Consider the following 18,678-nt stretch of genomic DNA (forward strand, 5'->3'; position numbering starts at 1 on the left):
CAAGCGGCTAGTTTTACGCATTCGACCGCTATCGTGATTTCGACAGACGGACATGGCTAGTTTGAACCAGAATTTCGAGACGTTCATGAATATATATACTTTATGGGGTCCTACATCAATATTTCGAGGTGTTACAAACGAAATGACTAGGTTAGTATACCCCCATCCTATGGGGGTGGGTATAAAAAATAAGAAGCCACGATGTTAATATGGCCACCCTTAAAACCGAATGATGTTTAAACAATATTTCGCCAGTTGCTACACGTGCCATGTTGGCAGTTTCGTTTTCACTCGCTCTCTTCGTCTAAATATTCGCAATATGTTGTTGGCCCTTAAAAAAACTGGCCATAGGAATGAAATGGCAAGGGGGGCGAAAATGACTTGATGTTTGTTGCTGACTTGCAGTACATACATACATAATGTTTTTGGTTTTTCTTGGCGCTTATTTGTTTGCGGTGTTGTCATAACAAATGTGTCCTCATATCTACCCCACATATTTAGTACAAATGGGGTGTTTGTTTGTTGGCGTGCGTATGTACCTATATGCTTGTTATATTCATATACAATTCGGTAGGTAAAGAATTTGTATAAAGAAAGCATAAAATAATTAATACTTTAGGCATGCAAGTCGTTGTTAATGGTAACATGTGGCTGATAAGAACACAGGCAATAATAAATTCATTGCTATAAATGAGAGGGAGAGCATATACGAGTACGTGGGGCTTGGTATATTTTTGCATTCTCTGCAAAAAAAAAACTCATGAGTTGATTAAAATGATTTGGCTCATGCCATGTTGTTTACATACCTTTCCAATAACAGAAGCCAAAAGTAAAAGAGCAAGGCTGCTGAGAATTATTGGCGCCACATCAGCATATATAATGGCATGCTATCGATATGCTGACTTACAACAAAGTCTTAGCAATAATTTATGTCTGCATATATCTCTCTCGCAGCTTACACCTTGGCTCCTTGCTATGAATAACATCTTATTTCCGAAATGGCATTGGTGTAAGTACATACACATGAACATATTACACACATTTTAGGATTTTCATGCTGTTGGGTGGGTGGTGGTGTGTGTGTGTGTGTTAAACTTAGTTTCCGTTTCTCGACCTGTGCTTGCAAAAGATGTGAAGTAGGCACACAAGCAAATGCTTAAATCGATTTGGGTAGCTTTTAGGGGTTTAAAAAGGCTGTTTTTAGATTTTTAAACACACTTAGTGATAAGGTTTTGCTTATCGCAAAGACTTTCATCGATTAAGGTGTATTTTAAAATATTTGATTTCGTTATAAAAAGACCAAACCCTATACAACATATATGTTATGTTTTAGCCCCTTCTCAAACAAATATTTTTACAAAAAATAATTAGACTATTTCCATTTGAGTAAAAAATTAAACTTTATTTATAATTTTAATCGAGCACAATCGAACAGTAGCACTTTTGCCATGTGTTGTGTTGTGGTATCCCCTGAGGGTTCATAGCCAATAATATTTGATCTCTCGAAAGAGAAATAAACCTAAAACTAGTTATCCCGACACGGGATAACTTGTGTTTTCGCCACACAGCCCCGACATCGTTTTCACGGAAGCTTAGCTGAAGCTAACGGGCGCGTCTACAAATTGCGCGTAGTGGAAAGCTTCGTTTTCATGCGGAGTAGCTGATAATGCTGCCGCTGGCAGTCAACGATTTCGAGAGGAGAGTCATAGTGAGGAGTTAGGTGGCACTGGCTTTTAATTAAGAGTGCCAATGATACTCGAGGTGACAAGTCGAGTTATTGGCGCCTTCAAATAACCACTGGACAACATCAGCGTCTGTTCCCAGGTTAGGGGCATCTGGAGGCGAGCGTCGGATCTTAGAGCAAGGGGGTCGACATCAAGGGATACATGTGCGACCCCACAAAACCCATGCGGTTGGGGTGCTGGGCCAGTAACCCGCCCCAGAAAACTATAACAATCACTCTAAGAAACAAGTATTAAAAATGGACTCCCCTAACGTTGACGATCCACGCAAACAAAAAAAGGGCCATGATTTGCCCATCTGCACCTAGAATGTCCGCACTCTTTATAGAGAAGGTGCAGTATACGCGCTGGCGGAGGTATTGGAGAAGTACAAGGCAGTTATTATCGCCTTACAGGAAGTGCGTTCCATCGCATAACACGGGCATGAATTTGGCTGTGGATTTGTGGTTAGTCTGAGACTTAAACACCTTGTCTCAAGCTTTACTCCGGTGGATGAGAGAGTAGCCACAATTCGTATAAAGGCCAAATTCTCCACTATTAGCCTTATTTGTGTTCATGCCCGACGGAAAACAAGAACGAGCAGACCAAGGATATTTTCTATGAGCGCCCAGAGAGAGAATATGACCGCTGCCACGCCCATGATATTAAAATCGTTGTGGGAGATTTTAATGCGAAGATAGGGAAGGAAGACATTTTTTGTCCAACAGTCGGAAAGTTTAACCGCCACGAGATAACATCCCATAATGGATTGAGGCTAGTAGATTTCGCCGCGGCGAAAAACATGGTAGTTAGCAGCACCAGATTTCAACATAAAAATATTCACAAAGCCACATCGCTGTCAACCGATCAAAACACGAGGAACCAAATTGTTCACGTTGTGATAGATGGAAGGATGTATAAGATGTACGATCGATCCGTGGGGCGAATATAGATTCGGATCACTACCTTGTTGCAGCAAATGTTTGAGCATGTTGAGAAAAGCACGATCTGACACTGAACGGAAGCTGGACATTGAAAAGCTGCAAACACAACAGATGGCAACGGCATACTCCACTCGACTGACCCAACTGCTTGATGAAAGCACTCCTTTGTCCGATAATATTATAATGCAGTGCCAAAAAATTGCCCACTCCATGGAAAATGCCGCGAAATCCGTAGTTGGGTACCGAAATACTCCCCCAAGAAACTTATGGTGCCAGATGAAGGAGAGGTATCGGAAAAAGGAGAGAGGAGAAACGTCTATGCCGCAGAAAGAAAAAGTAAAGTGTGAGCGAATTGAGATCTACAGGAGTCAGAATGAAGTCCGGAAATTTTACCATAGAATTAAACATCAAACCGATGGCCTTGGTGCAGACACATCCTCCTGCATGATATGAAAATTGCTAGTGTCCGACGATGGCGGCAAAGAGGATACCGCAGAACCAATTCCTGATGATGGTATAGAATGTTTACCTCCTAGTCAGAATGAAGTCCAAAAAGCAGTGACCCGACTGAAAAACAACAAGGCAGCAGGAGCCGACGGATTACCTGATGAACTATTTTATACTGGAGACGACACACTGATAAGGCGTATGCATCAGCTTATCTGCGCAATCTGGCTAGAACAACGCATAACCGATGATTGGAACCTCAGGTCCCATACACAAGAAAGGAGACAAGACGGAATGTGTAAGCTATAGAGAAATAAGAGTTTGGTCTTTTCAATAGTGGTAGTGTATCCATCACCGATATACATATATTTGTCGAAATGTTAATAAAGTAATCGAAGATCAATCAAATCGAATTTTCTATTGAATAATCCATATTTATCGATTATTCAATAAAAATAAGATGTTAATCGAAATTCGTGTGCAAAATGGATATTAATCGAATTTTCTATAAACAAATTTTTTGTTTCAAATTTGACCTTAAAATTCGATTTTGGTCAACATATTATTAATAATCGATGTTTATCGAATTTCATATAAAATCGAATTTTGTATACCAAATTGACGTTAAACGAATTTTTTATGAAAAATCTGTTATCGAATTTTCTATAAAAAATCGATATTAATGACACTTTATAAAAAATCGATGCTTATCGAATTTTCATTGAAAGAATTCAATACTGCTTGAAACATTACAAGATCAATGTTCATTGATTTATGTTTCACGGATAAATGTTCCACGGAAATGAGTGTTTCACGCAAATCGATATTTATCGATTTATCTATAAAAAATGGAGTCTTATCAAATGTTTAAAATGATTTTTAAATGTTTTAAAGAAATAGTTTTAATCAAACTGACTTTAATTTTCTATGATTTTAATAAAAATTTTTAGTCGAACTTTAAATAAAACATATATTTAATTAATTTCCATTTGAAAATCGGTGGTTCCTAAATTTTATATGTAAAAGTTTGTAAGTTTTTATATGAAATATAGATCAAATTTCTATGAAAATTCAAAGGTCAATTTTTCCACTTCTTAAAATGACCAGCTAATAATCATAAGTGTTAACAAGGCCTTCTCCTTCTCTTGTTACAGAAAGTTCGACGAGACGCCCTCACATTTTAGTCAATCACAATCTACTTCTGCCCATGTTGTACTTTATATTCGAAAACTGACCTCATTTCGATTAACGTTGACCTTTATGAATATTTTATGAACTCTCAAATACTTCTTTGATAAAGTGTCAAACATTTCACACACTTTTCATAATCACATCATAACTTTGCCATGCAAAACTATTCAAAGCCAATTTATTTATTCACATTACGGAGGTGGCAGGCGAATAATTCCATACCACGTTTATGTTTAATACAGTTGTACAGAAACTTTTAGTTTCAATTTACATGGACTAATACCGATGTCGTTTGCGCACTTTGTGAATTACCGCACAAACATTCAACAAGTCAATTGACCAAAGACATGGGGAAAATGTAAAGAGGTGTCACTATGTCTACGAATAGCGAAATTTTATAAAATTGTTGAAAGAAATAAAATGTTAAAGAAGTTCACTATGAAAAAGAATACTAGCTTTTTATAAAGAATTTATTGCAATAGCAAGGTTAGGTTGAAAAGAGGGCGCAGATATTAATGCGCCCCATGCCACTATGGACATACACCTAAGCTAGTAATCAGCTGTTTTAGAATTTGAACCGCGTCCCGGTAACCGTTCTGGATTACCAGCACGATAGCCGTGAACTTGATTCCCATAAGAGGAATCAAACAAAAGTTTTTTTTTTACCACTGTGGCCTTAAATTGTCTAAGTCAAACTATTTATCAAACTCCCACTGTAGCTCAACTTAATCTAATCATCAAGGGTTTTTTAAGAGAGACAAAGTTGAAACACATTCAGTTTAGAACTTTTTCCTAAACCACTCAAAACATTTGATAATGCTATGACATCTCTTTCTTATTTTATTCTCCTCCTTTCTATAAGTTCATCTGCTCAACTGAACAACAACACATCCTCATTCGTGCTCATTTTCATTCAGGTTCATTCCACCTACATATCATTAAATATGGAAAACAACAATGCAAAACAGTAGTAGGCCCCATCTCCTCGTTCTAGCCTAACCACTTTTCACCTGATAACAGTTTTACCATTACCATATTCTCAATGGTTGTTACATTTACTTACAAGACGTGCGAATAAGCACCCCTGTCACTAGAGCCCATAATATTCAATGGTTCATACATCTACACCACCTGTGTTTAAGTACCGGTAGGTGTGTACAAGTATCAAATAGGCGGTCTCCTTGCCTACCCCTACCCCTGTATGCACTCAGGCTTGTGTGCACATTTAATCACTTTGTGTTGACTTTAACGTTAATTTCTTACTGCAATTACAAGTGGTTACTTCTTAAAATATTCTCACAGAGAGCGAGATTTATATACATGTTAGAGTATATGTGCCTGCGAACGTGGGTAGTTGTGTGAATGGCAAAGAGAGGAGAAGGTCTTAGGGTGTACCGCTATATTTTTTACAAGAAATTGAGGAAATATTTAAAAACAAAAAATTGTCCTGTTCGAAAAAATACTGACTTTTGAGGAGACAATGATTTCCCAACATATGAAACTACTCACAAGCAGCCCCATGCCACCTTAGCCTGTTGTTTGGTTTACATAACAGTTATACCAGGTTGTGCAGCGATTTATACTTTACGTGCCACGTGTGTTTTCAAATTCATTCCATTCGATGTCGCTGATTGCCCGCAACTACTACCACTATCCGCAATCTGTGGACGCACCTGATAGCTCTCAGCCGAGCTTATCGTGACGATGATGAACACCACACAAATCGGAGCTCAGAGTTCCAAACCGTGCGGTATTCATAGCCGTCCCATGCCGAGTTGTGCCCTTCTTGATTTGGTTGGCTACATAGAAGCAAATTTAGGGGTGAGCGAGATGACTTTGTCAGCCTTCTTGGACAAAATAGGGGCTCTTAATAACGTGAAGTTGAAGTCCATACAAGGCCCTTTGGTAAATATGTGGATCCCTATCTATTGGTGAATTGGGTTGATACGATGCCGAAAGGCAGGATTATGAACGCATTACTGCCAGTGGGCAGACAAAGGGAAGTCCAAGGTTGATGCAATGCTGAAGGCAGAATCATCAAGGTATCATTGCCGGGGGGCTCGATATAAAATGTTGTGATAAGAGGAACTCCGAGGTTAATACTAAGCTAAAAGGTGGGATTATTAACGCATCACTTGCGGAGGTTTCGATTTTGGAGATTATTCTCTATTTTGTGGTTTCTGCTTATAAATGGAAATTTGCTGAAGCTGAAGGTCGTTTTCGTCATCATGGTGGTTATGGGGCTACGAAAATCGCGCTTACATTGAGGGAGTCTTTCCTCATTCTTCTGTTCTGCCGAGGGGTCCTATCTTGTTGACAGGTTGGACGGCGTTTTCCTATAAAAAGATCATTGAGCTCCGGGTATCCCGCTTTTCCCATGCGTTGTGTATACACGGATGGGCCTGGACATGGGTAGCGGACACCGGGGTAGGAGTCTTCATTGGGCTCCTTGAAATCAGGGCATTGGGACGGGTGTAGCGTTTTTTAGTTTGGGTTTTAGCGGACATTGAGCCACTGCAGACGATGTCGATGAGATAGCGGCATTTGGACAAGTGCAGCGTTTTTCAGGGGAAAGTCTACGCGGCGCGGTGGAGGCTATGCCGATTAAGGAGGGTGAAGGATTTTTACGATAACCGCTCGAATGGGGCGTGGTCTAGAGCTATGGATTAGAGAATGTCAAAAGCCCTGTGGCCGAGTATATCACCGAACAAAACGTCGCGTATCCTAGGGCTGAGGAAACATGACTTCAGACTGCTGATATGACCACTGACTGTTTATTGTAACGTCAGATATTTGAAGTCGCGCTGGACGCAAAGAGAGGCAGACTTATTCAGGGTGTGCGATGGCGAGGAGAAGTTGGAGACGTTTGAGCAACTTTGGATGGGGACACCGGAGCAGGAGGATTCATTGAGTACATTGGTATCAGGGCATTTGGACGTGATCCTGGGAAAAACGGGTGTAGCGTTTTTCAGGCGGCAGACACGGACATGGAGACATGGAGCCACTGAAGACGATGCCGAAGAGAGAGTGGGATTTGGACGGGTGTAGCATTTCTGAGTTGAAGGTATTCTCGGTTCCAGAGACGATGCCGTTAAGGGAACGGTGGCCCGATCGCTCTGCCACGATAAACCTGTGGCTGAAGAAACGTGACTTCGGACGGCTGATATGAGCCCTGAGTGGTTATTGTAACCTTAGATCTTTGAATTCGCGTTGGACGCAAGGAGAGGCAGACTCATTCAGGGTGTGTGATGGCTGGGAGAAGTTGGAGACGTTCGAACAACTTTGGTGGGGATAACGGGGCAGAAGGATTCATTGAGTACCTTAGTATCAGGGCATTTGGATGGTTGTAGCGTTTTTCAGGCGGAGGTCTTAGTGGTCCTGGAGGCACTGGGGACGATGCTGAAGAGAGAACGGCATTGGGACGGTTGTAGTGTATTTCACGCGGGGTTTTGGCGGACATGGAGCCACTGGAGACGATGCCGATAAGAGAGCGACATTTGAACGGGTGTAGCGTTTTTTAGGCGGAGGTCTTCGTGGTCCTTGAGGCACTGGAGACGATGCCGATGAAGGAGCGTTGGCCAGATCTGACTGTTATGATATACCTGTAAGTTTCTTGGTAGGGTGGACGCTTTCTACCTGGATTGGAGCTATGGATTGCAGGATTTTTAAAGCCCTGTGGCCGAGTATATCACCGAGCAAAACGTTGCTTATCCTAAGGCTGAGAAAACACGATTTCGAATCGGCTGATATGAGCCCTGACTGGTTTTTCTAACGATAGATCTTTGAAGTCGCTCTGGATATAAGGAGAGGCAGACTTATTCAGGGTGTGCCATGGTTGGGAGAAGTTGGGAACGTTCGAGCAACTTTGGATGGGGACAACGGGGTAGGAGGATTCATTGAGTACCTTGGTATCAGGGCATTTGGACGGCTGTAGCATTTTTCAGGCGGAGGTCCTCGTGATCCTGGAGGCACTGGAGACGATATCGATGACAGAATGGCATTGGGACGGAATAGCGTTTTGCAGGCACGGTCTTGGCGGTTGAGAGAGCGGCATTGGGACGGGTGTAGAGGTTTTCAGGCTGGGTCTTGGCCGACATGGAGCCACTGGAGATGCCGATGAGGTAGTGATGGCCAGATCGGATTTTTACGATATAACTGTAAGTTTCTTGATAGGGTGGACGCTTTTTATGATATTTGTATTGGGGGTGGGCTGGAGCTATGTCAAAAGTCCTGGGGCTGAGGAAGCATGACTTCGGAATGCTGATATGAGTACTGACTGGTCATTGTAACGTCAGATCTTTGGGGTCGCGATGGACGAAGGGAGATTCAAGGTGTGCGATGGCGAGAAGGAGTTAGAGATGGACGAGCAACTGTTTTGTCAGTGCCCCCCTTTGCAAAGAGAAGACAAAGGATAATGGTTGAATACTTTCAACCGTACCTGGATTCTTTCCAGGCACTTCGTCCATTTGTCATTCTACAATTCTCCAGAGGCTTGATTGGAGGATGCTCTCCCGGGAGGGAATTTTTTTCCATAACGCTTGGTACATAAATGTAGCATTTATTACTCGATTTCGCTTAAATTGGAGGCCACCGTAGCGCAAAGGTTTCTATGTTCGCCTATGACGCTAAAAGCCTGGGTTCGAATCCTGGCGAGAACATCATAAAAAAAATTTCTCATCCCCTCCTAATGCTGACGATATTTGTGAGGCACTATGCCTTGTAAAAACTTCTCCCCAAAGAGGTGTCGCACTGTAGCACGCCGTTCGGATTCGCCTATAAAAAACAGGTGCTTTGTCATTGAGCATAAAATCTTGAATCGGACAGCACTCATTGGTATGTGAGAAGTTTACCCCTCTTCCTTAATTGAATGTTAATGGGTAAATTTGCATTTCAGCTGTTTTAGGACCGTGCCTAGTATGATCCAGATAAGTCATTATTTGGATATAGACCCTATGTAGACCGATCTTCTGATTTACACTCCAAACCAGACCATGTGTCGATATAGCTGTAATGGATGCATAAATGGTGGGTTTTCTTCGGACTGTGATTAAAAACCGAGGTGTTGGGTATCCAAAGTTAGGCCGGCCGAACTTAATCCTTTCTAACTACTTTACTTAGATTTTAGTTTAATTTAAGTCGTTTTTGCTGTCTCGCACTACTATACGATGAATTGGTCAGTCTCCAAGAGCCTGGTTACCCTTGTGTTAACCTTATGTTGCTGCTTGATCAGTGTGCTGATCCTCAAATTGTAAAAAACTGATTTGATGAAACTCTTTTGTGTATTCTCGTGGGTAGGAGAGTTTCTGCCAATCGCCCTTAGACATATAGAGTCGTCCTGCTAACTGTTGAGCAGCAAAAATCTTGTTGTTGCTTGCTTCCTGTCGGGCTTCCGGTGTGTATATAGAGCGATATGCCAATTGCACTTATGTCAATGGAATTTGAAAATTAGCTTTCGATATCTTCCTGATTCAACACAGTGTCGAGTCTCTGTCCATGGCTGGGGGTGGGGTTGGTTATAGAGGCTGAGTTTTGCTGGATTACCTGCCGACTGACATGCGGAAGGTAAGGATGGTTTTCATTTCGAAGGCGAGGAAACCAAGCCACTCTCTGCCGAAGGATTACAGGCTAATCATTCTTTATCTGCAGGTTTGCAATAAAGGTCGATTGGCTGCCAGTGCCCTTATTTACGGGGTTGGCTACATCAAAGGGAATTTTGGGTTCCTGTCGGGCTTCCGGTGTGTATATAGAGCGATATGCCAATTGCACTTATGTCAATGGAATTTGAAAATTAGCTTTCGATATCTTCCTGATTCAACACAGTGTCGAGTCTCTGTCCATGACTGGAGGTGGGGTTGGTTATAGAGGCTGAGTTTTGCTGGATTACCTGTCGACTTACAGGCGGAAGGTAAGGATGGTTTTCATTTCGAAGGCGAGGAAACCAAGCCGCTCTCTGCCGAAGGACTACAGGCTAATCATTCTTTATCTGCACGTTTGCAATAAAGGTCGATTGGCTGCCAGTGCCCTTCTTTACGGGGTTGGCTACATCAAAGGGAATTTTGGGTTCCTGACGGGCTTCCGGTGTGTATATAGAGCGATATGCTAATTAGACTTATGTCAATGGAATTTGAAAATTAGCGATTTTGTGGCACCTCCTATATTCCATGTGTTGAAGTATGGTTCACATGGCCATATTCTTCGATGTGTAACTCCCATAGAAACCCATTCGGTATAATGAGATATATAAACGTCACTGGCGAAGATCGTTGGCACACAGCACGTCCACAGTACACAGCCATTTTTAGCTTACCCCAATACTTTTCACTGCTTGCTCATTATACATCCTCATCATATCCGCTTGGAAAATCTTAAAATTATTTAAAAAGCACAGAAAAAACATGATAGCTTCCGTTTTTTGTGGATTTAAGCGTTTGCTGTTATACTGTTTGCTTAGCAATTGTGTATGTGAACAAGAGGAATCGCTGAAAAATGCTCTTTAAATGGCTCATTCTAAGGGCGGGCTGACAAGGATATTTTATGAGCTAAAAAGACATATTAAGGAAGAAGACGATAGGCAAAGGGTAGGATGTGAGAAAATATTATAAGTGTGCATAATATGGAAAATTATGCACATTCAGTAAAATGAAAATGCACAGAAATGGCAACAATGTTAAAAGAATGAAAAGAAAACTGTCAACACACTCACACCCACACAAATACATACACCTACATCCTTTTAGTCATTATCTAAAGGATATAGAAGCAAAGGAGGATGAAGGCAGATGTCGAGTAGGAAGCACAGAAACAACGTACAACAACATTTGTGACAAAAAGCCATTTGAATAGGCACTTCTAACTGTCGGCTGGCATTAAGGCGAACTGTGGCATTTATTTACTCTCAGCAGCAGCAGCAGCAAGTTGTTTATTTTAGTTGTAGTACAAAAGACTGCGTATGTTTTTCAGGCGAAGATAAGAAATTTTGAAATAATTACAGATTTTAGAAGAGAAAGAAAGGGTGTAAGGGAAAAAAATCTAAGCCGAATTACGTTATTGAAAAAACGGTTTTAGAGATTCAATTTGGAGACATAATTTTTTGAAAAATAGGGTCCTGAAAGATTTAAATTGTTGTATTGAAAATGTAGAGTAGAAAAATTGCTGTATGTCATTATGAATGTAAATGAATGGTCAAGTGGTATGTTTGATTGTCCCACTATGAGATATGAAATAAATGTGTCAATATTGAGTCGATGGAGATATCTTTAAAACATTTTATTGGGAAACGCTGACTCATCTCCAAGGAATGTTATATACACATATTATGGTTGGTAGGTAGAGTGCATAAGCGCCTTTCGCAATCCAAAGGAAATTTCATTGAGGTAAGGTTATAAACTTTAAAAGTCCACCAAAAGGCTGCGAACCTTGTGAGGCCACGAAATTTTGCCCATTATCAACTATTGTGTTCAGAAATGACAGACTTATTTCCATCTTTGAGTTACAGATTGAAACCAGGAAGAGGGAGGGAGTTACTGGATGAAACCCGAGGGTCGGTGTATCCGGATACTTTCGATATCTCCCTGATTCAACACAGTGTCGAGTCTCTGTCCATCGTTTGGGCAGGGTTGGTTATAGAGGCTAAGCTTTGCTGGATTACCTGCCAACTGACAGACGGAGGGTAAGGATGGTTTTCATTTCGAAGGCCAGGAAACCAAGCCACTCTCTGCCGAAGGACTACAGGCCAATCATTCTTCCATTCTTCGCCTTAAAGAACCTGGAGTTACTAATTGGTACGTGTGTTAGAAACCGTCCCGACCCTTCATTGGTATACGGCTATCCGCACATTTCCAATAAAGGTCGATTGGCTGCCAGTGCCTTTCTTGATGTGGTTGGCTACATCGAAGGAAATTTTGGGTATGGCCGACTTCACTTTGTCGGCCTTCTTGGGCATAGAAAGGGCTTTTAATTATGTGAAGTTGGAGTTGGAGTTGGAGGCCACCGTAGCGCAGAGGTTATGTCCAGATATGACGCTGAACGCCTGGGTTTGAATCCTGGCGAGACAACCAGAAAAAAAATTTCAGCGGTGGTTTTTCCCTCCTAACGCTAGCAACATTTGTGAGGAACTGTGCACTGCGGCACACTCTTCGAACTCGGCTATAAAAAGGAGGTCCCTTATCACTGAGCTTAAACTTTAATCGGAATGCGCTCATTGATATGTGAGAAGTTTTCCCCAGTTCCTTAGTGGAATGTTCGTGGGCATTTTTCGGAATCTATAAATTGCGCTCTGGCAGATGCGCCTCTTTTGGTGAATTGTGACGAAAGTCCGGTTTATAAATCACTAGTAGAGCGCTCGATAGGAAAGATTATGACTGGAGAAAACCCGCAAGGAGGGGTTTATTCCCCCTTTGTTGTTGTAGCAGCCACATATTTGCATGTGGATGTATTGATCCTTATTAAGAAAAAGGACGTTCCGGTCTAAAGGACCGATTGCCGCTGAAACTTTATAGCCATTGATTATTTAAAGCCACCAATAACTCGCCTCGTCAAATCGAGTATCATAGACACTTAGTTTGTAAGCTATGGCCGGTGCTACATGTCCTATCACCTGAGGACCACTCGATATCGCTCCACTCCACTCGATATCACTAATTGTTCGCGACTGCTATTGTAGTTACTCCGTATTCTACCGAGTATTGCACTATCCGCAACCTGTGGGCACGCCTGCTTTCAGCTGAGCTTCTCATAATAACGAAGAACTCCACAAAGATCGGAGCTGAAAGTTTCAACCTGTGTGGTGTTCAGTGCCGGGTTATCGATGGGATTCTGAGGTTTTTCAACTCAGACTCTAGAAAAACTGAGCTGGTGCCTTTCATCAGGTGATGAATGGTGGGTGTTTTCAGGACACCTTGTCCTGGATGGGATGGGTACTTGGGCGTAATTCTTGACCAATGTCAAAGCTGGAGAGAGAGGGGCTTAATGCGCTCGATTCCTGTTGCTAAGAATGGGTTTAGGCAAATACGAGGGATGGTTAGGGTGATTGTTCGATCGATTTGCACCTATGGTGATATGAAGTGGCATCAGGCTTTGCGAAACGTTGCCCTTCGTAAGATTATCGAGCAGGTACAGGGTACACCTGTGGTGCTGATTTCTGGAACTGGGAAAAGTGTTCAAAGAGGTCATGGGAATCTAATGCAATACGAGAGGGAGAGTCGTTACCTACGCTGATGACAAAGATTGATGTCTGGTATGGCTTCGAGCTTTGGGCAAAGGTGGCTTCCGTAGGATGATCCAAGAGGTATAAGGGTATTGCGGCAATGTTGATCTTTGGGGCAAGGAGAAGTGTCCTAAGAGGCTATCAATGGGATTCTGATGTCTTTCGTGAGGGAGAGAGTAAAGGTTGCTACCTACAAGGATGACATCGCTTTTATGGTGGCTGGCAGATTCCTCTCTATTAATACGGATATCGTTCGAGGGCCGTTGAGTGGGAAACTGTCTGGATGGGCTAGGACCAATGGGCTTGTCATAAATCCTAGAAAGACTGAGCTGGTGTTTTTTTTATCAGGGGGCGGAAGCTGGAATTTTTCAGCACTCTCCGAAGGCGTAGTACTTGGGCGTTATTTTTGACCAGAGACTAAGCTGGTGAAGGGACGTCGAGGAAGGGGCTAAAAGGACTTATTGCGCTCTACTCCTGTTGCAACTCGATAGAACGGAGTTGGGGTCGTAGGTCAGGTCCGGTACGCTGGATGTTTATGACGTTTGTTCGGCCGATCCTCCCCTATGGTGTTATTTGGTGTGGGTGGCATCCGGCTCTGCACAATAGTGTGGGCAAATATTGATGGGCTAGGCTCAACCGGCTTAGCATAAATCCCAGAAAGACTGAGGTGTTACCTTTCACCAGGAGACAAAACATGGGTGTTTTCAGGGGATCTGTCTTCGATGGAGTTGGAGCTGCCAATCTCTCCGGAGGACAAGTACCTGGGCGTTGCTTTTGGTCAGAGACTAAGCCGGAAAAGGAATGTCGAAAAGAGTTGGAGTCGTAGGTCAGGGACGGTATACTGGTTGTTTATGGCGTTTGTTTGGTCGATTCTCACCTATGTGTATGTCTGATGTGGAATCCGGCTCTTCACAACGTTGTCCTCTGCAGGATGATTGAAAAGGTTCAGAGCACCGATGCGGTGCTGATCTCTGGGGCAAGAAGAGGTACCCCGAGAAAGGCTCTTTATGCCATACACGATCTTAGGTCTTTGCACCTGTATTTTGGGTATATGGCAACGAAGATCGCCTGACAAAAGAATTTAGGCTTCTCAAACTTTGAACACTTTGAAGGACATGCGGCATGTCGTCATGCTATATGAAGCAGGATGAATTATTCGCCAGAGGAGTCCTTCCTTCTTGATGGGTTGGACTGAGGTATTCCCAGAATTCTGCTGTGAATATCCCGCCATTCTCAGAACCTTCTGTGCGCTCCGATGGGTCTAAATTGGAAAGAAGTCATTCTAGCAGGAGTCTAAATTGAGTTCTTTAGAATTTGGGAATTATACAGGCGATTGAATGGATGTATCGTATCGCAGGCGGTGGTCTTTGAGGTTCAGAATGTACTAGAGATAATTTCGATGCGGGAGCAGCTACCCAATCGGACTGTTACCATATGAGTGAACAGTCAGGCGTCGTTGACGGTTCTAGCGTTAGGTCGAGACTGGTTAGAGTATGAAAGAAGCTTTTTCGAAACATCGTGAAACCTGTCAAGCTCTGCTGCATCGCGGGATGGCGTGGAACGGGGTGGGCATGTTAGGCGGCGTAGCCTTTCTCAGGATATTTTGTGAACACGAATGAGTTTCAATAGAAATGAAGGCATCGAGGCAAAAGTCTTTATTGAGTTCCTTGGAAACAGGTAATCACGCAGACGTCGAATGGATGACCATCTTTCAGGTGGAGGTCTTGCCAGTTCTGAAGACAATTTCTATGTGGGTTGGATTGATTGGATTGTCACTATATATGTGATCAGTCAAGCGGCGCTGTAGTCTCTAGCGTCAAGCTGAGGCTGAGTTGAAAGATGAAAGAAACTTCTTCGAACCTGCAGGCCATTAATGGGTGGAAGGGAAAGAACCGGCCGACGAGCTGGTTTTGAATGGAACGCTGATGAGTGCGTATAGTGCCACGGAACCAATTGGGTAAACAGGAAATCGCTTATCCTGTGGCTAAGGAAACATGACTTCGGACTGCTAATAAGAGTTCTAGTTGGTCATGGCAACTTTAGGCCCTTGACTTTACGATTGACACAGGAAGAAACAGATTTTTGCAGGGTGTGCGATGTTGTGATCAAAGATGGAAGCCACAGCAGTAGAGTTTAGACTTCGGACTGCTGATAGGAGTTCTGGTTGGTCATTGCAACTTTAGATCCTTGATTTTTCGATGGACACAGGGAGAAACCGAATTTTGCACGGTGTGCTATGACGAGGTCAAGTATTGAAGCCACCATAGAACAGTTTAGACTGCGGACTGCTGATAGGATTTCTGGTTGGTCATGACAACTTTAGGCCCTTGATTTTTCGATGGACACATGCAGAAACAGAGTTTTGCAGGGTATGCGATGACGAGGTCAAGGATGAAAGCCACTGTGGTAGAGTTTAGACTTCGGACTGCTGATAGGAGTTCTGGTTGGTCATGGCAACTTTAGGCCCTTGACTTTTCGATGGACACAGGGAGAAACAGACTTTTGCAGAGTATGTGATGACGAGGTCAAGGATGAAAGCCTCCGTAGTAGAATTTAGCATGGCCGCTATGACGCGGAACGCCTGGGTTCTTCGATTCCCGTCGAGAACATCAGATAAAATGTTCAGCGATGGTTGTCCGCTTCTCAAGCCGGCAACATTTGCGAGCTAATATGCCATGCATAAAAGCCATGTAAAAACTGCCACCCACAAAGGTGTCGCATTGAGCTTACACTTAAATAGGACAGATTTTGGCTACTCTATTATCTGAATAGAAGCAAGACACAAATGGTTTTAAGCAGGACAATATAAATTTGATTTTTAAGGAAAAAATTCGTTGGAATTCAACTATAACGGAAATTATGATGGACTTCGTAGGAAAATTTATGGATTTATATCACTAAAATTTATGCCCATCATTTTGTTTGCCAGCGCGGGGGTTGTGGGTTCGATTCCCTCTTGGGGCCTGGTCTGTCGCTACTGTGGTATCACAATGGACTAAAGCAGTCAAAGTGATTCTGTTAAGAATGTAGAATGCCACTCTAAACTTACTTACCTAGAATTTTAAATTTCTAATTTGTCCTTTCTCTTCCTTTTTTCCTTGCAGATAACTCTTCCCGCTTGGATTTCTTCCCTTAACAAATTCCAGCGCCCGCTGCTGAGGGTATTATTTTCCACATCTTCCCGGGTGCATTCTTATACTTCCTCGGCTCGTCAGCTGTATCAGCTTGAAATGAGCTCACCGAAGATAGTCATTGTCGGTTCGGGAGCTTCCGGCATTGCTTGTGCCACAAAACTACTCGATTATGGCTTTGACAATGTGGTTATTGTAGAGGCTGAATCACGTATTGGTGGCCGCATACACACCATACCCTTTGCTGACAATGTCATCGATCTGGGAGCCCAATGGTGTCATGGCGAAAAGGATAATATGGTCTATGAGTTGGCGCACAAACACGATCTCCTTGACTCCACGGGAGATGTCTACGAATCATATCAATGTGTGCGCTCAAATCGCGAAGTTGTACCTGAGGACATTAGCCAAAGGCTTAAGGATATTGTCAACGATAGTCTGGTGACAAGGCAAATGGAATTGCGCAACTGCCAAGGCTCGTTGGGCAGTTATTTGAACAATAAATTCTATGAGGCCTTGCGAAGACCCGAAAACTCTGATATTGATATGGCGATAGCCAAGGAGTTCTTTGAGAACTATAAGAAATTTGAAAATTCCGTAGAGGCTTCCGATACTTTGGACGATGTCTCAGGCAAGGGGTATCTGGAATATTGGGAATGTGAGGGTGATATACTGCTGAATTGGAAAGACAAGGGCTATGTGGAATTCCTACGCCTGCTTATGAGGTCGCGAGAGTTAAAAACGGAATGGGGAGTTTTGGAGAAACGCGTATTGCTAAACAAGAAGGTGACACGTATTGAATGGAGCCGCAATGACTGCTGTGTGCAGATACGTTGTGCCGATGGTGATTGCTTTGTGGCGGATCATGTGATATTAACTGTGTCCTTGGGGGTACTCAAGGAGCAGCAACTGATGCTCTTCGATCCCAAATTGCCTGTGGAGAAGCAAAGGGCCATTGATGGCTTGGCCTTTGGTACAGTCAACAAGATATTCATAGAGTTTCCTCAGCAATTTTGGCCCGACAAATGGACTGGCTTTACCATGCTGTGGCGTGATGAGGATATAGCCGATATACGCGGCACCCCACGTGCCTGGCTGGAGGATGTCTTCGGCTTCTACTGTGATCACAATCAGCCAAGATTGTTGAGTGGTTGGATGATTGGGGCCAATGGTCGTCACATGGAAACACTGCCCGAGGATGAGATACTGGCCGGCTGCATGTATCTCTTTAGGAAATTTCTGCAATGGGACATACCTGAGCCGTGCAACTTCAAAACTTCCACCTGGTATACCAATGAGAATTTCCGAGGTTCCTATTCATTTCGATCCATGTACACCGAAGAGGTGGGCACCAGTGCCCGAGAATTGGCCCAACCCCTGCATGTGGTCACCACCAAGCCGGTGCTAAATGGCGAGCCAACCGTAGAGCCTCTCTACAACCAGTCGCGTTGTGATAAACCCATAGTGCAATTTGCCGGTGAGGCAACCAGCGATCATTATTTCTCCACGGTGCATGGGGCAGTGGAGGCGGGATGGCGTGAGGCCACTCGCCTGGCCGATTTCTATGGCATGCTTAGGAATTCGCATAAACTGCCCAAATCAAACTTATAACAATTTTAGGACTTTGAATGTCATTAACTTGGGCAATGTTTTAAGCAATCAATGGGATTGGTCTCGCTTAGGTAGCAGCAGGAGGCCCCACTTGAATGCTTGAAGACATTGTTAATGATATTTAAAGTCCTGAAATAAAATGGGAAAAAATGAAATAAATCAAATCAATTGGTTGATTTAAACAGCAGACGTAAAGCTGGCAAAACTATTGCGGCTACTTTATGATATTGCTTGGAACGTTTAATGTTCTGCCACCGGCTTGTTTTTTTCGTTCACAGTTCCTTTATAGCTGCGGGGCACAGTGGTATGCACAAAATCACGTCTTTAAGAAGTTGAACATTTGAGCGATTGCTAGAGTGTATATAGACTTTTAATGACACAGGTTTATTGTCTTATGATAGATTTAATAGGACAAAAGAAAGCAACAT

General features: G+C 42.9%; 1 protein-coding gene across 4 annotated transcripts in view; it reads left to right on the forward strand.

Moving 5' to 3' along the window:
* The window catches only part of LOC106092278 (exocyst complex component 3), a 44,349-nt gene extending 25,671 nt beyond the window's left edge, over nt 1-18,678 (forward strand). For 2 of the 4 annotated variants that reach the window (XM_013259087.2, XM_013259090.2), the window contains exon 2: nt 16,613-18,678. In XM_013259087.2, coding sequence (XP_013114541.2) covers nt 16,613-18,250 — 1,638 coding nt within the window. In that variant the 3' untranslated portion in view covers nt 18,251-18,678. Of the gene's footprint in view, nt 1-3,230; nt 3,411-16,612 lie in introns of those variants that run through there. The other 2 variants (XM_059369304.1, XM_013259089.2) reach the window with 2 other exon arrangements.

This window comes from Stomoxys calcitrans, chromosome 5 (assembly GCF_963082655.1).
Source record: "Stomoxys calcitrans chromosome 5, idStoCalc2.1, whole genome shotgun sequence".
NCBI lineage: Eukaryota > Metazoa > Arthropoda > Insecta > Diptera > Muscidae > Stomoxys > Stomoxys calcitrans.